We start from the raw sequence: 22,226 nt of genomic DNA on the forward strand, positions 1-22,226 counted from the left end.
GTGAAAAAGCAAGCGTGCAGGTTGCTGTAAAAGGAGGTTTGACTACTTCCACCCAAATAGAACAGAAGCCATTCACATAAGTTTTAGTGGGGGAGAGGAAAATCCTCAGCTCTTCCCCCCCTCCACTTCTCTCTGACTGATTGCAATCTGGTTTGGGTTTTTGTTTTTTCTTTTAAAGCACATTTTTTGTGGGAGTTCAATTTGAAAGAGTTTCAAGCAATTTAAACCTTGGCTGCAGGCATACAGATCATTTAGAGACTGATCTTTGAGTGTTTCTATATGCTAATAACATCTCTTCTTGGTACTATAATCAACAGTTCTAATTCACAACCTACCAACTGAAATATTCAACACATGCCAGGAATTGCCTCAGCTGAAATCATGTAGCACAGTTAGCCAGCCTGACAGTAATCCCTGTGCTACCGGTTTTGCTACTAGACTCTTATTATTTTGAAGTGGTAAGGCTTGGGGCCAGTGGGTTTCTTTAGGGGTGATTATCAGGCTTCTAGAGTTTCTTCAAATCATACCACTGCTTCAAATAGACATCCTGGTTCAGATTGGATAGGGCTGGGTGATAGGTTGGACTGGATGATCTTGGAGGTCACTTCCAACGTAGCTGATTCTATGGTTCTATGAAATCAAAGCCCAATTTGAATCCTGGGCCATTGTGAAGACAGTTTATCTGTCCTGCACCATGTTCACAAAGCACTTTACATGCTCCACAGGCACTTCTACATGTGACCTCACTGCCTGCATCTATTGTCATCTTAGTGACAGAAATAGACACTAAGTTAGGAGGTGCTATTTCAGACCTAGTCTTTATGGGAGTACAAATGCAGGACATGCATTTCTCTACGAATTATGCCAAGTGCAAATGCCATCCTGCTCCATTCTGATATCTCTCTTCATCAGCCAGAGAGCCTCCCAGCATGAAAATTACATCATTCTGAACACATTTCAAGACCCTCCTTGAAAAAGGTAAATGAGCTTGATAAGCTCAAGCTTGAGGCTTGTCCAGCTTGATAAGCTCAAGCTTGAGACGCCTCAAGAAAATAAGCAAAAGCCCATTTCATTCATAGAAAACAGCACCGAGGTTTAGTTAAATATGCACAATTTTATTTATTGAAGAGATTAGGACAAAAACATTAAACCAAATACATGACAAAGCACCAGAGGCAGTAAAACCCCACCATGCACATCACCAATCTTTCCTCCTATAAGGTACTTATAAAATAAAAAAAACAAAACAAAAAAGTCCTTCTTGACACAGCACCATCTTCAGAGTGTAAAAACATTACTCCTTTATATTCTTATTTACCAAAATAGAACCAAGGCAGGTCAGCTGCAGCTAGCTTTGTCTCTTGATAAAGAACTGTGAAACATCCTCTTGAGAGTGGGACCATTACTTTCCTGCGAGGCAGGCAAATAGCATCCATACGTCAAATGCCAAGTAGCTGTACGCACATGCCACATACTATAATTAAGCACAAATTCAAGTAACATTTACATACTACAGAGTCCACATGTACCTACCCAAAAAACATGACCACTTCACAAAACGTATACAGGCAGTAATATCAGAACAACTGAGGTACTGGAAACACAAATATTTATGCCAAGAGATTTCAATATCATACAGCAATATAAAAGCAGTAATAAAAACATTTGCCAGTCTAAATCAAATAAAGCTATCTAGAAAAAGAAGCTAAATAAAAAGTTATTTAGGGACAGAAATACCTGAACAGAAAAGAAGTGTGTTAACTACAGCATGTAACATGTCATCCCAAGTCAACCCGTAATTGAAGTACTGGCTTAATACATCACTACTGTGACATTTTCTTCAATAAATAGAATAAGTCTTGACAATACAAAAGGTGCATATTACTGTGTATGTTTCAAGAGGAATATCTGTAATATAAATGTTCAGCTTATTAATACCCTCTTATTTCTTATTCTGGACAGAAACAAAACAAAACAAAGCAAACAAAAAAAACCCAACCAACCAAACAAAAAAAAAAAAAAAAACCAACCCAAACAATTCTTTTCCATAGTTAAGAGAAATTCAAAGAAAAAGAAAACCCACAATACTCTTCTTTGATAATAAAAGAGCCCTCTATTTACATGTGGGCCAGTCAGTTAAAGAAGATATCGGTTCTCAGATAACGACACAACTAAGGGCTTTCTGCCCTCTCTAGTCATAGACGTGCAGCATGGCAGATATGGAAGCCAGTATCTCATATCTTAAAAAAAAAAAAAGAAAAAGAAAGGAAAATTAAGAAAAAAATATATATCTATCAGTTTTCTTCCTTTTTCTCCCTATTATAGCAGTAATGCATCTGGAAGTTCGAGTTATAATAGCTTCCTGCAACAAACCATTTGACACAAAACAGAACAGCTTGTTAAATGACAGTTACTTCCCCTTAAGGGAACAAAGCATTAAAATGTCATTTCCTGACAAGAATATTAAGTAGTTTATTTAGAAGAAATGAGTTGAAAATAGCTATCAAGAGACATGAATTGAAATTTCGTTTGTTTTTTAGCACCCACTTTTCATGTCCGTCTTTGTGCACCTAATTTTTTTCTGAAGTTAACCCCGTTAATTATTAGACATCTGATTAAAAAAAAGAATGTTAGCCAATTGTACTTTCCCTGAATAATGGCTGAAGTCAAATATCTAACAGTGCGATGCCAAGATGTGAGCTGAGGCAAAAAAGTTTCTCTTTGTTGTGAGTTACCACTATTTTAAATGGAACAGAAACAGGAGTGATACAGCTGCACCAGAATTGGCATGTGCAGTCTCCTTGGCTCCAAAAAGGTGAGAAGCTACAATTGCTCCATGCTGCCTTTTCTCCTCCGAATCAATCTAACCTGATAGCAAGCCCCCCCCCACCCCCCCTCCCCCCCAATCTGTCCCCATGCTACATTTGTTAAATTAGCTCCTTGTGGAGGTTCCTTCTCAATCTGAGGACCTCTTGAGTGTCTTTTGCTACCAAGCTAGGCTGATGCAGGATGTGATTTAACACGGTCAGGAAGGGCTCCTTCATGTGTCCATCTCCAGGTTGTGTACCTTCTGAACACCAGTCTTTGTGCTCAGTTAAAGAATGGGTCCAAGTCTTCTTCCATGTTGACATCAGGCACCAGCTGATCTGATACTTCCTTAGCACCATATCCCGAACTCGATACATTAAAATCTGTAGAAAACCATGGATGGTCCAGAATTTCCTGTGAAGTCAGCCTTTCCGATGGCTCCCGGCGCAGTATGCTACGTATGAGGCATTTTGCCTTGGGGGATAGAGTTTCTGGAATGTTAAACTGCCCACGACGGATCTTGCTGAAGAGGGAACTAGGCTCAATGTCATGGAAAGGATAGCGTCCAACTAGCATGGTATAAAGCATGACACCTAGACTCCATACGTCCGCTGCTTTGCCAGAGTAGCTGCCATTTGTGTTCAAGATCTCTGGACTCACATAAGCTGGGCATCCATGTTTATCAGAAAGAGAGTCATCATTGCCTCTTAAAATATATGCATCTTCTAGGCTTTCCAATTTCACTCTAGTCCTGTGGGGAAAAAAACACAGCACCAAAACCATTAAGATAAGCAAACATCAAAACACAGATTCCTAACTGTTAACAATTACACAATACAACGGTCTACACAACTCAATGACTACAGAAGTGCATTAGCTTAAAATCCCACCAGTAGGACTTGTTACAGATAACTGATACTGTCCCTTCTATACCAGAGACATCAGAGACATACAGGGGATATTGCCACGCTCAGAGCTGCAAGATTTCAAATACAGTTATGTCCAATAAACTCACTTTTAGCTTCCAAGACATTACTAATAATTGCCATATCCATGTGTTTGGTAAATTTTTCATAGACATGATTTCCAAAGGGAGACATAAATGTCAAGATTTTTTTTGTGCTGGCTGCATTCTAATGTACCTCATGTCCAGTCTAGCCTTAACTATACAAGGTTTTTTGATACCTTCACATCGGTGAGCAGATACTTACACCTGTAGTTCCACAAGGTTCAACAGGAATAAAATGGTTGCTCTGACTCTAAATGGATTCCCTCCAACTAACACTTTTTAATTTATCCTAGCATTAAGGAACTGCAATTTTAACAGTCTTCTCAAACAGACCTTTGGGCAAAGTGAAATTAGGTGAGCTGAACACTGCCAAGAACCTGCAAGCTTATCTACTCAGCTGAACCAGAGGAGTTCCTCATGTTGGAATGAACAGAGGCTAGGAAATAGCTTGCAGAGGTGACAGGGATACTTTATCTAGATTGCAAACTCCTCCTGCTTGCAAAGCACTGAACTTCTCATTGTGCTGCAGTAATTATCTCTGCAAGTGTATTTTCTTCCCTAATGGATATGACACAGGATTAGAAATAAAAGATGCTGAGTTGCTTGTCATAGCATTAGATGAACATAACCTTCCTTTCCTTTTAATTCTCACAGCTAGCATCTGTAACCATGTTTAAAAATCTGCCCCTGCTGGAGGCATCCAAAAGGATTAACAATTCCTCTTTAGATTTTTTGCCAGCAATGGTAGGGCCTGGGAGCAGAATCACTACAAACAACAGGACTTGTTCAGTGCGTCTGGACAGGAGAGTCACCTAGCAGTAGTGCAGGCTCTCTTTTCAACTACTTGGGATAACTCAACTTTGGGTATTACTGTCCTTGACCCTCAACCTCACTGGTTTATATGATCGCTCCCAGACCTGTGTCACAGCCACAGTTCCATAACACAGACATTCACAGGCTTCATTCCAGAAGGCAGAACTCAACATCTCTTGAACAAAGCACATCATTTAACAGGTGTTAGAACAGCTAAAGAGAACCCTGTTCTTTTAAATGCTTACTGAAGACAACATTGCTTAGGCTTGAGTTGCAAGGGCAGCTGGATGGGCTTTGGATTGTACTCAGCTCCAAGGCAGCTCAGCACTATCTTCTTTGAACCAACAGAAGGCCATTTTACTCTGTGTAAGTACTTTAGAAGCAACTGTGCCATAAACTCTCATAATGACACTTGGACCTTTTCAACAGCTAGAAACACTTACTAGGAGAGGTGAAGGCCCCTTTGGCAACGTGCCTTGAATCAGGAAGTCATAAATACAGAATTCAAAATACCTGGCTTCCAAGCACAGTGTGCCAAGGCCGCTACTGCTTGCCTTAAACAGGGCAGTGTTTTCTCCGCCGGTGTAGATGCTGATGGGGTTTGTGCAACACACCTGCTTCCTGATTAATTACTCATTGCCAGCCTAACAGCACTTCTCTTGGCAGTGGACAACTCCTTCATTAGCACTCAAAAAAATACAGCAGTAGTATCTCACAAAGGAAACTGGCTGCAAGGAGAAGCAACTGCAATTATCAGGACCACAGCAACTTCCCTCTGTACGCAGCTCGGTGGATTCAAAACAGGAGATTGACTAAAGAAGAGACTTTTCACAATGCCCAGCTTTGACACATTGCTTCACCTGCACAGCACAGGAAGAGCAGTGAGGAAAAAACACCTAGAGAGAAAGCATGCCAAGGAGCGAAGAGAACAGAGAGGAGGAAATGAAAGGGAAGGCAGGGACATGAGTTGTGGTTCCATTTGCATTGCCCACCTCAGTTTTTCCACAGAAAAGCACGTGTCACAATAAAATGGTGAGGCCAGCTACTCAAACATGCATTAAGTCACTGAACCGCCAGACAGGAAAGCATGGACTCACTCCTGCTAACTAACAGAAGCAGAACACACACAAACAGGGAGTGGGGCAGAACATGCTATTTATAAAGATAACTTAGAGCAGGGAATTCACCCCACACACACACTCTTCTGCCATCCCAGTGTCAGCAACACAGGGAAAGGCTCTTTAGTCTCCCGTCCTACTTCACATTTCTGAGAGTTGCCACAGAATTTAGACACAAAAAAACCAAAACAAACCCCCCAACAATAACAAAAAAAAAAAAACTCATAAAAAAAAAAAGGAAAAAACCCCACACCAGCAAATAAAAAAGGCAGTTCAAAGAAAAACTTCTGTTTTACAGAGAAGACTAGAATTCCCTAATCTCTTATTTACTACAATGGATGCAATATAAAATCATGCGGAGCAGACTGCAATGCATGTCAAAAAATTAATCTTCTTCAACAGGAGAAAAAAAAGTTCTTGATAATAAAACAGAAACAGCCTTATCCCTGTCTTGCTTTTCTCACAAGGTGCTGCAGCTTGCAGTCCTACACACAGGCTACAGCAGGTTTTGTTTAAGCAAGCAAATGGAACAACAGCTGGCCCTTATCTGTCTGCTCCTTCATAAACCACAGCCAAACGAAGTAAATGCTCAAACCAGGTTTTTCATCCTGCTGAGTTGACAGGCTTTCAGGAAACAAAAGGTTTCAAATAAAACAAAACCACAATCTTCAGTCCTCCTCCTTCCTCCTTGTCAGCCCCCAAACCCTCAACCAATAACACCCTTGTGAATAAGGTACAAGTGATGAAATGGCTTCCTTGCAACAAGGAACAGCACATGTATGGCACTGGACAAGCCACCCTGCACAGGTACACATTGCCCTCAGCAACTGCAGGAGCTGCATCTCTTCAGCATATACACATCAGTGTGACCTCCCCTTCCTAATCACCATCAGAAGCAACTCGAGATGTTCCTATTTTCATTTTTAAGGTTGAGTGTCTGTACAGGTGGCAACACAGGTTTTCCATCCTTGCAGCAAGGACAGTGCAGGAGTAATGGAATGGCTTGCTTGGCACAGCTGGTGCACAGAAGCACTCACAAGCTTTTGCTGCCAAGGGCCCTGGCTCAGCTCTGCTGGCACCCCGCGCTGTGAGCCGGCATCGGGGCTGGAGAGACCCACTGCAGCCTGTTTTCACCAGTGATGGATGACTTTGCGTTCCTCAGTCAGTAATCTTACTACGGCTAATACACAGGTGTGAATGGCAAGACTCACTCCCTTTTTTCACAGTCATTTCACATTTTACAGGCAGCCAGAAAGGAGCAGCCTGGCTCAGGAGCCGCTTTCCTAGCACACAGCACCTCATCTCAGCAAGAAACAGCTTTCAGCTCTGGCTGGTCTTCTCTTCATCTCAAACATTGCCTAAAAGCTCTGTTTTCTGCAAGGCAGAGGAAGGTGCAGGGAGAGGGGGACAGGAAAGAAGGGAGTCTAAATATACAGAAATGCAGAGACACACTGGATGAGAAGCAATTTCTCTCTCGCCCTCTCTCAGAGGAAGCACTGAAATCAACTATCCAGGGAAAAAAAAGGAACAAAAGCCAACAACAACAAACAGACCCTCAAAATTGCAAGTAGTTTCTGGGAATATAGAACCTCCACAGCAAAGAGTGGGGAATGCAGAGTAACCAAACGACCCTAAATTCAGCACTTGGCAGGCAAGGGGCAGGCTCAAAACCAAACACTGAGATGTGAAATCACAATCAGCTTTGAAGTGCCTCACGTCATGGAGCAGGAAAAAAAAAGGACAAAAAATTATTTTTTAATGTTTTTAAAAGTTATATTTCAATAAACTCTCATTCTCTAAATAATTAACTCACATCAGTCAACTGAAAGACCCCTAAGAGAGAAAAGAAGTTTTCCAAAAGCATCAGTATTCAAGTTCAACCATTCAAATGGTTGTAACAAAATGAATCCCTAAAGTTCAAATGTAAGCTACTGCCAACGCCGGATGAGAATCACTTTGTACACATACTGTAAGGGCAACAAAGACTTTTGTTAGGGCTTACGTAATTACAGTACATAATTTCAAGTTTTAATGCAGACCCTGAATAAGTACTTGGAAAAAGAGCATTATACATCTATCAGATCATTGATAAAACACTGCATTAGTCTAATGCATTAAAAAAAATACAACCCTGAATCATGGCTATTTAAAAAGGGGAAGCTATTCTGCCTATGAATGCTTTCCCATTACTGGTGAATGAAACCACAGAAGTGCAATCAGAGGGCAGCAGCAGCACTCAGACGGGAAATGCGTCTTTGTCCCCATAGAAACCGTCAGGGAAACCCATGAAAAACAATACCACTCTGAATTTCTTATCAATATGCCATTCATTACTTGACTGTATTCAGACTTTGCTCTTCAGTAATGTAACAAAACCTAATCAATTAGGCGTCTTCCAGAAGATTCTTCAAAGCAAGCTCCTGAGTTAGCACCCTCCTGAGTTAGCACCCGTCTCTGGCAGGCAGCATTGTTGCACATCCTGTATTTTTTTCAGAGTGATTTGCACTACTCTTCCCCATAAAACTTGGGGGCTACTGGAAAATTGCTATCCTGCCTTTTAACACTGAAGCCAGAGCTGTAAGAACCCAGCAGCCACACCTGCTCTCCAAAAGCAAACAATTTCCATTGCTAGCAATGGAACATTTAAGGCAGAAACAATGACTGAAAGTCTGAGTGTTTCAAAGGAAAGTACCTCCACTGCAGCAATTAAACAGTAGGTAGTATGGGAATCCATGCCTGAATCAAAGCAAGCACTTGCTTCTAGACTGTCCCTGACACGATATGTATGAGAAGCAACACCTGAACTACAGCTGAGCTGCCATTATCATTCTGGAAAAGCCAACTGCAGAGCAGAGTCACAATTTTAGTACGCATCATCCCTCAGACAACAGCCAGATGATCTGCTTTGAGAGAAGATGGAAGAAGCCATCCTGCTATGGACAGTACAGGTACACCACCCACTTGCTGTTCAGACCTGGTCATAATCCAATGATCCAGATTTACAGATTCTACATAGCAGCTTCATGCTTCAAGAGATAAGAAAACAACTATCAGCACCACACGAGTTGCCATTTCATTAATATAGCTGCAAGTAAATATGAAATAGCAACTTCTAAGAGGAAGAGTGCATCACGGGGAGGTGGTGGAGTCGCCGCCCCTGGGGCACTTCAAGGCAAGGTTGGACGTGGCACTTGGTGCCATGGTCTAGCCTTGAGCTCTGTGGTAAAGGGTTGGACTTGATGATCTGTGAGGTCTCTTCCAACCCTGATGATACTGTGATACAATATTCCCATCTACGCAGAAAAAAATGAAGGCACCCAAACAATGCTATCTCATATTTTAACATTACTCTGACTGAGGCCAGGAAAGCTTTTCCCTAGGTAGAAGCACTCAAGCCAACAACTGCTCCTATGTGGCCAATAATTTACAGGTCATTTAATCAAGGTCAGTTGCCAGCACCCCATCACAAAGGTGAGATGAGCATGCATGCTGTCATGCCATTATAGTCACAATGAGAGGGAAAAAAAAATAAAGGGGAAGCTCCACTTTGGAAACAGTTATCTTTTCCTAATTGATTTTTTTTAACTAAGGGAATCTCTCCTAAATAATGCAAAAGTAGGCTGTCATCGCCAAGACAGCGAGATGGGGAAAGCTGCCAACGAAACCCTGTGCAGATGATTTGCAGCTTGGTGCAGAGACTCTGAACTCAGAAGTACCTGATCTCCTTCAGGGGCAGCAAGGCACATGGGATCAGAGGGGAAATGTTATGTCAACAATTTAAATCCTGCTCCTTTCACCCTATTATCCCTTCCAGTATGTACCAGCACACAGTCTGGAAGTTCACCACGCAATATCCTACTCAGGGGTAAAAACAAACAAAAAAAACCTGCACAAAGGCTGTCAGACAAACCATCTCTTGCATAATGAAACAGGCTCAAGGATACGTTTTGAAAGACATCTGGGACTTGCAGGCAGCATAGGTTTACAGGATGAATCCTGTTCCTAAGGAAGATTCCCTCACTGGTACTTCCGTGGAATGAGGAAGCCTCTAAAAATTACCTATCCCCCACCCTTCCTCTGAAGAGATGCTACTAGCACACTCAGCCCTGTCCCACACCCCTTCCTGACATGCAGCAACTTAGGGCTTTTGTTTTAAACTGGGTGGGTTTTTTTTCTACAGAATTCCACTTGCAAAAGGCTCTGAAACCACCCCCTTGAACACCTTCAAGAAAGGCTGGGGCTCCAAGACCTCAGCTTTACAACATTAAAATAGGATTGCTGGGAACAGCCTGCCCCATATACAATATACTTAGTTTATTCCACGCCCTTATTGCCTAAGGAGACAAGGTTTCCCAAAGAAGAGATAGGTAGGTAGGTAGCAACCTGTGTGTCAGGGTGTGGGCTTTGAAATCCAATCCAGACCCTGGCAGGGGGGCTTGGTTACAGTACTTCCAGAAGTCCATTAATTGATAAGCATCTGGCTCAGGGCAGCTACTTCATCTCACTTTCATCTTTTTAGATTACACTGAAGGTCAGTGGTTTAAAAGTCTATGCTGTGTTCACCATTCTTTCTAGGTTTTTTAATATGGTGCATGGTGAAGCTCCAACAGAGGAGCTCTGAAGAAGGCAAAAAAAAAGAAATTAAAAAGTATTTTGTGAAATGTAATTCCACACTAGAAAAAAGCCTGCAGTGGGTGCTCAAGAGTCAGCACCTCTAATGTAAAGCAGTGCCATTATTTCACAAAGCCCCTGGAAACCTTTTGCTTAGGTGTTTGTAAAGCTTCTGTAAGCAGTATACATCTACCAAAAAGCAGCTGCTGCTAAGACTAAATACACCTCTGGCTGGCTCTTGTTTACAGTCTCTCTCTTTCCTTTCCTTTTCGCTCCAAGCCTGAGGTAATCACAGTGTAGTAATAAGGCCAATTAAAAGGCAGAAGATTTTCACCATTCTAGTTCATTGAAGCTGCCCCTTCTCCTCACCTCCAGTACAGATGTACAAAGAAGTCCTCAGCCTCCACTCTAAAGTCAACGTGGATTATTTGGCACTGAGTCTACAGTGATTTCAGGTCTTCAAAACAACCAATTCTTAATGCAAGATGTCAAGAGACACCTACTTCCAGGGCCTGTAAAGCACCTAATACTGGAGAGATTAATCCTGTGATGGGCATCTCATGGCAGACACCCAACCATACCAATCACGCCTGACCTTGCAGCCAATACACAGCACAGCGTTCAGCCAGAGGCTGCCCTCAGGTCAGACGGCATGGCTGGGGAGGCCACACACAGGCTCCCCACAGGGCATGGAACTGCTCCTCCACACCATCCCTCAGCAGATGTAACAGATGAGGTTGCAAAGGGAAAACAACTGAAGAAAGAGCGAAGCAGAAAGGAAAGAGGCCCAACTGTAAGCCAAACACCAAAAGACAGCACAGTTCAATGGGAAAACCTTCTGTAAACTCCAGGGCTGGGCCCTAAAGGAAAGGCTCTCACCTCTCATGGTCTCACTGAGCTAACTCAGGGCCCACTGAAGCTCAAGTTCTCATCCCAGGGCCACCCAGCAGCCAAATTTCCCCTGGCTTTTGCTTTCATTTACGACCTTAGGCACAGCATTTAACCTCTGTGCCCTCAGGAGGAGATTTATGCCTTTCACAGGCCTAGCATTATGTTTGACATCCGCAGCTAAGTCTCCCACGCCTCACTGGGAAGGGTACAACATACCCAACAAATACAAAGTGCATTGCTCCCAGAAACCCTAGGAGAAAACAAGAGGCTTGGTAACCAAAGCACATGAAAACAAAAGGGAGCACAAACCTTTTTGTGGAAAACTGTTCTGCAATTGTTTCATCCTCAGCCCTAAATCTGACAACACAAATTTGCTGCCCGTGAAGCAATTTGCCTACCTCCATGTATTCAAAGAATCATAATTTCTGAGTTGAAATTTGACCTACTGCTCTCCACTATTGAAGAAATTATGCTCTTTAGTCTTGTAACTCCATTCACGGAAATGTGAAGTACTTAAATGACAAAATAAATGAAGACTGGTTTTACCCCTAAATGGTCCTAGTCCCATATTTAAAGAGCACTTCTATTTCGTTGGTCTTAATTCCACTTTGAGAATTAAATGGGCAAGAAAGCTGGTGAGAGGCCTGGAATGCAAGGCCTTTGAGGAGAGGCTGAGGGAGCTGGGGGTGTTTAGCCTGGAGAAGAGGAGGCTCAGGGCAGACCTCATTGCTGTTTATGACTACCTGAAGGGAGGCTGTAGCCAGGTGGGGGTTGGTCTCTTCTGCCAGGCAACCAGTACCAGAACAAGGGGACATGGTCTCAAGTTGTGCTGGGGGAGGTACAGGCTGGAAGCTCTTGACAGAGAGTGACTGGCATTGGAATGGGCTGCCCAGGGAGGTGGTGGAGTTGCCATCCCTGGAGGTGTTGAAGAAAAGCCTGGCTAAGGCACTTGGTGCCATGGTCTAGTTGATTGGATATTGCTGGGTGATAGGTTGGCCTGGATGATCTTGGAGGTCTCTTCCAACCTGGTTGATTCTATAACTCTTTCTAGGACTTAGGGATTAAGTTAGTATTTTACTTTAAAAATATCATTAGAGAACAAGTAAGTTCTAACACCACAGGGAAAAAACAGCTGACCACTTGAAAATCTGACAAATGTTGAGGAGGAAAACCTACTACTTTCTACAGGAAAATTAAAGATGTACTTGGAAAAAGGATGGTATATGCATTCTGTTTTTTATTGTAGGACCAGATTTGTATCACTATGATTGAAAACAACACAACCAGGTCACCATAAAGCATGATCCACTTAAACGTGAGAAATTCTAGAGGAAAACAAAGAAACAAAACCATTCTGAGAGTACCAAGTAACTATGTTATGCTAAAGCAGGCTTTCTAAAGAGGGTATTGCACTGGCTGCATTCCATGGCACAGAGCAAAAAGTGTCAAATTCTGTTTATTTTTACTGAGTCCCACCTGCCTCATATTTATTCAAAAGAATACAGGAAAATTGCAGTATCTAAATACTGAAATTATTTTCTTTCTCTCTTCAACAAGTATGATGAATGTACAAGGTCTTTAAGCTTCAAATATTACGACAGCTAATATTTTAATATAATTAAAGGCTTAAAAATGCACTACAGAAATTAATAATTCCCTGACAGCAGAAACATTCTTGTATGAAGAAAATCATTGTAGCAACCAACACAGAAATGTTATATTTAATTCTAAGATCTTTGAGGTGGCTCTTTCTCAAAGCAGCTGCTATATATCACTCTGATGAATTGCTTTATTGGCCACATATGTACAATGCTTTTCTTAGCACAACCCAAAAAGCCCTGCACATTGGCAACATCACTATGGGACACCAGCTACAAGGGCACAGTAACTCTGCCTAAGGGCCTAGTATGAGGACAGGCTGTATAAGGAAAACTGTAAATACCATGACGTGAACACAGCAAAAATAATCAAGAGCAAGAGCTCCACAACATCAGCAATGACCTGGCTTAACACCCAGGGCAAAAAAAATTACCGGCATTTGTTTAGAAGTTTAAGGTCTCAATTTCTGAAGTACTCAAGAATCTTAAAGTCCAATGAAACTTAGCATGGCAAGTCAGTGTTTTCTATGTGTTCAGTGCTCTTGAAGTCAATGCCTTCATTTAATGAATGTGTTGCTGCTTGCTAACCCAGTATTACAAAACATTTCCAGCCATGCTGTAATGTCTTAGAAATTCTGCATCATCAAGATGGACTGCATTTTTAAGCAGCCCAACTCTGTAACACAAGCTTAGCTATTTCACCTATAGTTTACAAATGGAATTGCACACATGCCTCCCCCTAAAAAGCACAACTCCCCAAACTTCATGCAAAGCAAAAACGTAAAAGACCTAAGCTGCTTGGCAATAGGACACAACTTTCGTGAAATGTAATTTACCATACATAGAGATTTCTTGGCAGTTGAGGATTAAAAGAAGCTAAAAGTATCTTAAAACACAAGAAATTTGGTTTTGTTTGTTTCCACACTGTGGAATGTTGGATTTAATTTTATGTGCTGATCACACATATGTGGTAGTAAGAAGTTAACACCCTCATAGGCTACCTTTGATGTACCACATCAAGAAAATGGCACTAGTAAAATCAGGACTTCTACAAAATGCTCAGCACTACCAGTCTCCAACATTACTTTTTTCTACCTTCTTGCCTCCTGGCTCATTACAGGCATCCCAAGGCACTGCAATTTGCAACATCCAAGTAACAAGCATTCTTAGCAGTGACATCAGCAGAAGCAAAGAGCACTCATGATGCCATTAGACCAGAAGCCTGAATCTTTGCAAATTCCAGCTGTAATTTAGATAACAGGAATGGAATAGAAAGTGTTTCAATGTGGAATGTACCTGTCTGCAAAATTCCAGGAGCTCTGATTTCATATCCAACTTCCAGGATATCATCAGGATCAATGGACAGTTTAGGTACTAAAAATACTTTAATTGAATTTGGTTTTTAAAATGAGTGGAACTACTTTCTTATACTCTTCACATTCTCTCAGCACAGATGTATCTGACCACTAATAAAAGAAACACATATATATACATACACACAGACACATATATATATATACACATAAATAAAAGGAGTTTTCCATTCATATGTTGTCTGCATGCTGGATTTCCCATCTTTTCTTCTACCAAATTAGAAGCTGTGAGAGTCTTTAAGAAGAGAAACTTTCAAAGCAGTAGTCACTAACGGTGAACTGCAGAAAAACAGACCTGAATAAATAGTTGGGAAAAGGGCTACTAAGAAAGAGCTCCACTTAAGAATAGGCAACATGTCACAGTGGAGTTCACAATGGAGTGTTTCTCCAAAGATGTTTTTCGCTTCTTCCTCCTTGGTTCATTACCAGTATCAAAGAGCAATAGATCACGCAGCATCCATCTTCTAGGCTTTGCTGCCAAAGGCAGTTTCTGAAAGGCAGGCTGCTCACTGTATCCTCATCAGCAGACTGTAGGAAACATGAGCTCAGAAGGGTGTAAGCACCATACAAACACCCCCATGAACCTGGAAGATCCAGGAAGACTTTTTGGCCTAAATATAGCAGCAGATTAAAAATGATGAGTGATTACAGCCTGATGATCAGAGACAGACGCTTTTTGGTTCTATTTCTATCTCACACTATTCCATCTCTGTTGATTTAGCAAAAAAAGGATTACAATACCTCTCCACTTACAAATCAGCATTACGTTTAAGAGAAAACTGCATTATGATTACCTTAAAAATAACCAGGAAGTTCTATCTGATCTTTAAAATGAAGTATTGTATAATTGGAAGACACTGTTCAAAAGTGAGTAACTGTGTGATTTTGCAGATGACTGTTATGTTACAAACACTAGTAAGAACAAACACTATTATAGCATACACCATTCTTAGTGGGTGGCTAAAGGATTTGGCCCTGTGCCTCGCATTGCATTCAGTTCCTAGTAAGCGGCAGGGTAAGAGTTCAAAAGTATGCAGCATGGGCCCACGTCTGCTCCCACTACACTGCTCTGAACTCAGGCTGCCCCTGCTTGGAGTAGCATTTCCTTGTTTTGTATTTCATGCAAAACCACCAAAGTTTACATATATTCTCAGGAAAAAAACAAAACAACAATAACAACAAAATGCATTTTAACATTAGGACGTTATTAGCTACAATAGAAAACAATCTCTCCTTCCACCATTCCATTAAAGTTTCCTTATCTGTATCACAGATGCTATAACAATGTTTAATTATTAAACTTAGAGAAAGAGTTGTGAAAGTGCAATTTACATCTATTGGCTTTGTTTCTCTCTCTGTATGATTATTAATACATTTTTCAGGCTTTTTTTATTTGAAGAAGAGGAAAGGGTAATCATATACGTTGGAGCTGCAGCAGAAAAAACAAAGGAGAGCTATTTGCTTTGCAAAGAATTGTCTGAACTAAGGAGTGAAAATAAGTCTTTTCTTTTTTAGTTTGCAAAGAGATTAAAAGAAGCTTATTTTCCAAAACAGGATAGATCACTGTTATTTTTATTATTATATTTTAAGGCTGGGAACTTCTGTTTCCTGACTGAATTGTGTATTAGTCTTTTTTAATTCTCAGATCATGCACTTACAGAGCCTGCAGAAAACTTCTCTGCCTTGGATGTTGCTTTCAACTTCCCCAAACGGAATTGATATGCACCGGTTATTTTTAACAAAGCTCTCCAGAACATCCATTTCACTCTGAAACAGCTTGAACAAGCTTTCAGACAATTTATAGGATTTAAGTAAAAATGAAAACCATCTTCCCATCTTCTACCACAAAATGAAGAAGCACAAAGCTAAGTTCTGCCCCATTTACTTTTCATTTTAACCCCTCAGTGAAAGCCTGACATTACACTAGCAGTGACTACTACTCTGGTGCCTTATGTGAAAGTTGCAAGTGAATACATGATGTAACATAATGAAAATTGGCAACCACAAAGAAAAAGATGGGAAATTTCCACAAGCACAACAGTATAGCTATAGTTCAGTATTGGAAATAGCACTTCAAATGTTATAATCCAACATTCTTTCTTTCCCTGTCTTCCCATAGTCTTTACCCAAATCTTTTACCACCCAGTTATTGAGAGGAGACACTATAAAAAGAAGTAGTTGCCCAAATACCACAACAGCTCTGATATTAAAAACAGGCACCCACACAGCAAGGCAGTTTTTGTCTTAGTACAATTAGTGACCACAATGCTCTAAGAAGCAGCTTCCAGACTCTTCCAGCACACAAAACAAGAAGCTGTTGTCAGACCAGTCCTTCAAAGCACTGGTGACCCTTCCCTCCAACCTATATCAGCATTAACCACTTGGCTGTTCTTCCTCTTGATGTCTCCTCACTGAAATGAGACATTTCCCTCTTTAACACACTGGACCTTTTTTCTTCTTCCCTCTTCTAACACTTATGGTTGGCATTCATGATAGCTGAGCTCTTAGACCAGACATCTCTGCGGAGCCTTCCTCCAGGATACGATATCTCCTTCCCAATGAGGGTGTTCTTCCAGATGCAGGTGCAGGAGACAGGCAGAGACACAAACAGTACTCTATACTTACTTTACTCCAAAGCCTAAGTATGAAGGGAAAATGTCCCATCCATCCCATGATCAGGTTTCAGAATAAAAAGTGTTACACCTTGTGTACTACAAATGGTGACAGCGAAGCGCACAGCATCCTGGATTCTGAACATATGCCCTCAGGCACCCCCACCTGTAAAGTAAGGGAGACTCTTACCTTTCTTCATCCTTGAAAATAAACTTTCGCAGCTTGAGATCTCGCAGTACCAGTCCACCATCATGGCAGTGTGCAACAGCGGAAGCTATTTGATAGAAGAGTTTGGCTGCCTCCTCTTCTTTAAGCTTCTTGCAGGTACGAACAAATGAATGCATGTCCCCATAGCTCCTTTCAAAGAACACATACGCTTTTGTCTCCCCAAGAATTATTTCAGTAATTTGGTTGATATTTTTATGTGCAGGCAGACAAAAACATGGTGCTAATAACTCCTGGTAGCAGCCAATATCAAACACCTGCAGGAACAACCAAGTAAAGCCAGGGTTAGCAATATGAAGGACAGTGAAGTCACGGTACATCTAATTCTGTTAGCAGATCTAAGTACAATTTATGCTGTTGCTGAAGCTGCATTGATGTAAACAGGATGTCACAAGCTCAGGGCACTGAGGACAAGACAACACAGACTACACAACCTCACACAGAACATACGGGTAACCTTGACAGGAAAGGTTAGTCTTAAAAAACTTGTAGCAAGAATAGCTTCATTTTCTAAGAGCTGAACACATTAGAATTAAGCTCTGAAGATCAGCAACATACAGGAGCATTACTTCCAAGGCAACATGTTTGTCTTCTGTTTTCCATCCACATAACCTCATGGAGAACATGGCCAACAGCTTTGCAGTCAAATGCTCTACCCCTGAGCTATATCCCCTTCCCTGGAGACTTCCAAGGCCTGTCTGGATGCGTTCCTCTGTGATCTGTGCTAGATTGTGTGGTCCTGCTCTGGCAGCGGGGTTAGACTCGATGATCTCCTTGGGTCCCTTCCATCCCCTAATATCCTGTGATCCTTTGTATTGAGAGAAGCTATCATATTAAATCCACTCTGATCCACATATGCCTCTCTCTTAATTTTATTAACCCATTAAAGTTTTAAGGATTTTCAAGTTTAAAATATCATCTACTGCTATTCATATTTACTTCCTGCCTGTCTTTAATCTCTGACAAACAACAAAGTCACTTTCACTTTCAAAGCTTCAGTTTTACAATGGCTGTTTATAAGATCAGGACAACCCAGGAAGCTGTTCCAGTGCAGACAAATACTCTTCAAAAGGCAAAGCATAGAAAAAAAAAAAAAAAAAACAACCCAGTCTGAACTCTGCATTTCAATCAAGTGCTCCATTAAAAGCAAAGTGTCCCTTTACCAGCAAGTATGTTATCACTGATCTTATGAATGAGCTCTAAGAATTAAAAAGGCTGCTGGGAAACCCAAATATAAAAGTTACTATAATCTAGTGGTGACGAATGAATCAGTATTTGAGTCAATTGAGAAATGCCCACATTACAAGAAAAATACTTCATTGAGAGCAGCAGAAGTCAGTGTGCTAAAAGATGACTTGAGCAAAGCATTGATGGGAGTGATTTTTATTTTTAATTATACCTGCTTCAGATGCACTACAAAGAAAGGGATTAGCATTTCTATTAGCACAAAAAGTCGATTAATATATAACTTATCCTTGGGGGTTTTGTTACTTTAGTAAGGAGAATTTAAGGTAGTCACTTCATTCTAACCAAACATAAAAATGAAGAACTTGTATAAGTCTCTGAGTGGTTCAAATTGCAATTGTTTTTTTGTTCTTTTTTGTATTCCAATAGTAGGAAATTTTATCTTCTCCAAGAAGCAAATCTCTCTGCTTTCTTCAAAGCTTTATAAAGCTTTCAAAACTGAGAGATATGGTTCAATCAACATTTACCTGAGGGTTCAAAACCTGAGTCATTTTACGCTTCAGAGCACAATTCTGACAAACTGCATCTACAGAAAAGAACCCAAATGCCAAGAAACTGTGACACCCTCTCCTCACACACGTCTTTCTCCCCCTACCCTATACCTGTACTGCTGTGCTCCAGTACAGGCTACAACAACCTTAATGGCAGACTGCCAGAGAGATCCAACACATTTTATGAGGGGATAGATTAGCACTGAGGCATTCTGGTGACATAGTGCGCCAGGGAAGCAGAACCCGGGTGGGGAGAGTGCGTTGCTAAAATCCCTGATGTGTAATTCATTCCAGAGGAGAATTCATTGACATTTGGATCTCAAAACTTGTAACTACTACACTGTAAGTGGCTCTACTAACAAGTGACTGCTGGAAAATAAAATCTAAGCAGGGACATTCACATAGCTGAAACCCTCATGTGAAAAAAATAGTCTTTCCAGAATTCTCTCCTAATCAGATTATCCTGATATAAATTAGTTACATACTGTGCTTCTCAGACTATGGTAAATAAGTAGGTCTGGATATGTACCAGCACTGTGTTTGAAAAGAGGGAGCTGAGAAGTGCTATCATACTGCTACAGTCTAGAATACCTTTTATAAAGGGCTTCTTTGTATCCCAGCTTTTAAGATCCCTGGCATCAATTCAGCAAATGTCCAATAAGCTGCAGTTCGATTCAGTTTTCGCTGGGAATTGGAAGTGAGAAGTTACCATTGTCTGGATGCCACAGGGCCTTGAAGCAAATAACGGCATCTGTACAGGCAGTGGGTGCAGCCAAATGAATCTTGAGAATCATCAGTATGTGCCTGTTATCCAAACCAATGCTTCTGCAAGCAATCTCTAAGAGCATCTTCAATAAGACACCAGATAGCAGGTCTCTTAGCTGGAAGGCTACTTGACAAATAGTAGTCACGAAACTGCAGGCATTTTAAAGCATGCACTAAATTAAGATGAGTTCAGGACTGACAACTGCGTATTCACAAGCTAGTAATTCAGGCTAAGATCATATTTTTGGAGCCAGTAGTGCCTCACACATATGGAAAAAATGATGCTATTCAAATGTCAGGATCAGCTCAACAACATTCGACTTAAAGGGAAGGAGAAAAAAAACACATAACAAAACCAAAAAAAGTCCATCCTGTGAGCTGCAGCTCTGTTGTTCATAATGTTATCAAAACAGTGCCTTAATCCTGCAAACCAAACAGGAAACAAAGAAGAGCCGAGACCCTGTTTTACTACTTGCTATGCAAGTTCACCTATGACTTCATGCAGAGTAGCAGCTTTGTGGGATCTGGTTATTTCAGGAAAAGATGCCAATGTCCTAGAGTGCAGCACTGTACTATCGCACCAAGCAGGGCTTTCAGTCTAGAAATTCTCAGGTTCTGTTTCAGTTTAGTAACAAAGCATTCGATTCAACATGCAATATTAGCCCTTTGCAAAGTCAAGGGCCCTTTCACCCGCGCCCTTACATTATCACACAAAGTCCTAAATTGTCTCTTGAGACAACTGTAAGCATATTTGAATTACTCTCTGAATTGCCATCTTTACAAACAGCAGAGAGAAGTAATTCTTTTCACTTCTCTGCTATAACCTAGTCTATAACTTCTTACAAATCAAGTCTGAAAAAATATGAAAGTCATCAATACTATCACTAATCCCTGAAATACAAATAGGCTGTATCATATCTACTTTGTTGCTGTGCAGTTAGTTCAACATCACAGATTTGCTCGAAACAGCCAAATGGCACAACTGCATATTTTGGGAACAATACAAATACTGCAGCGTGTTGCAAGGTTTCAGCTGGATACGTAGTTATAAAAACTACTAGGGGGGTACTGCCTCAGTTTTCTGGGCGTTCTGTCTGGGTCACCACAAACAATGAGAATCACAATTCTGGAACAAAGGAAAATATTCCCTTAGCCGGCAAAGAGTGAAACATCCCTTCACAGAAGTGCACGCATGTGGGTTTTTTTCCCATAGCTCACCTTTGATTAGTAGGAGCAAATTGGGAGGAGGCAGAGAAAAGGCAGGCAGGCTATACAGAGTGGGATACGCTATTTTGTCTGCTCTTCTGAAATCGTAGGTGTGCAGGTTTTATTCTTGCTCAGTTGTGCAATGGGGGAGGATGCTGTTTGCAAACAACCTCCACAGTGAGCGAGCACAGGCTGGTTAATTCGATGGATTTTTTAAAACCGTTTTAAGACAAAGCTGATGGCAATCTCCCCCTCCCGCTTCTCCATCCTCCTTCGTGCCCCCCCAACTCACAGAAAAAGGGATAGGGAAAAATCGAGGAAGCCGGCAGGTTCCAACACCTTAAAATTAACTGGGGATTCCCTGCTCCATTTTGAAAAGTGAGAGTGGGGAAGATGAGGCTTTCTCCTGATCTGAACTCACGTTAAGACCTACTTAGAGAACGGCTCTTTCCAGAACAATATCGCCCGGGTAAGAAGCAGAACTGGCTCCGGGCCACCGTTATAACGTGGCCATTGTCTAGAGAGAGGGAAAAGTTACAGGATGCGCCTTTAATCCTGTCTTCTTGCCTTTTGTTTCTCAACTGTTTAATAATTGAGCTACAGGACCGTATTCGGCCCTCCTGCATGACACGGGAACCCACCACGCCAGCAGGCTAACCCACGGGGAGAACAAGGACGAGAGGTATTACCTTGCAAACCAGCTCCTCGCCACTGTGCAGATGTACGGCTCGGAAAACGTGGTCTCCCTCGAGAGGCTCCAACAATAAGTATTTCCCGATGCAAGAAACGCAATGCGACAAGTTCGGGGTCTCCGGCGGGCTCGGCGAGCCTAGATTCGGGCTAAAACTCTGGCTTGGCTCGATGGACCGTATGGACGAGAGCTCCTCAAAATCCTGGGTTTTATTCCGCGGTCTCCCATATCGTGCTATCGTGATAGGGGTTGACCTTTGTATGTTCATGAGTATGGAGAAGACCAGCCGAGACGCTGTACCGGAGCCCTGGCGTGGAGCGCGGTCCCTTGCCCGTCCGGCTGCGGCTGCCTTTGTGTGGCGGGAGGGGGGGGCGGGAGCGCGGCGGCGGCGGGCGACCAGCCTCAGCGCCGCGTCCTGGGCACAGGGAGAGAGCGCTCAGCCCGCGCCCCTTTGTTCCCGCCGGCGGCCGGGCGCGGAGCGTCGCGGAAGAGCGCGACGGCGGCGGGGCAGCGGCGCCCGGTGCTGGGGTGGGGGGCGACGGCGACGGGGCTGCGGGGCGGCGCGGCTGGGCCTCGGCGTCCGCCGCTCCCGCGGGGCGCGCAGCGAGAGCGAAAACAAAAGGTTAGGTAACGCGCTGCGCGCAGTGGGGATCGTCCTTTCTCTCTCCTACGGCGAGGCAGAGCCGCGTTGCCGCGGCCCGGCTGCAGATGGCGTGTGAGCCTCGCCGCTGGCGCCCGGGGCGCTCTGAAAATGCCCCGCGAAATAGCG

The 22,226-nt window shown here is 42.2% G+C and overlaps 1 protein-coding gene across 1 annotated transcript; it reads right to left on the minus strand.

Annotated features, from left to right (window-relative positions):
* Positions 1-2,905: 2,905 nt before the first annotated feature.
* On the minus strand, positions 2,906-21,734 carry TRIB2 (tribbles pseudokinase 2). Its single transcript, XM_064146444.1, has 3 exons — positions 21,456-21,734; positions 17,024-17,316; positions 2,906-3,559 (listed from the first exon to the last, which is right to left on the minus strand). Exons 1-3 carry the CDS (start codon positions 21,723-21,725, stop codon positions 3,091-3,093), a joined length of 1,032 nt encoding a protein of 343 aa, XP_064002514.1. The 5' UTR covers positions 21,726-21,734; the 3' UTR covers positions 2,906-3,090.
* Between the last annotated feature and the right edge of the window lie 492 nt (positions 21,735-22,226).

This window comes from Pogoniulus pusillus, chromosome 7 (assembly GCF_015220805.1).
Source record: "Pogoniulus pusillus isolate bPogPus1 chromosome 7, bPogPus1.pri, whole genome shotgun sequence".
NCBI classification, from domain to species: Eukaryota; Metazoa; Chordata; class Aves; order Piciformes; family Lybiidae; genus Pogoniulus; species Pogoniulus pusillus.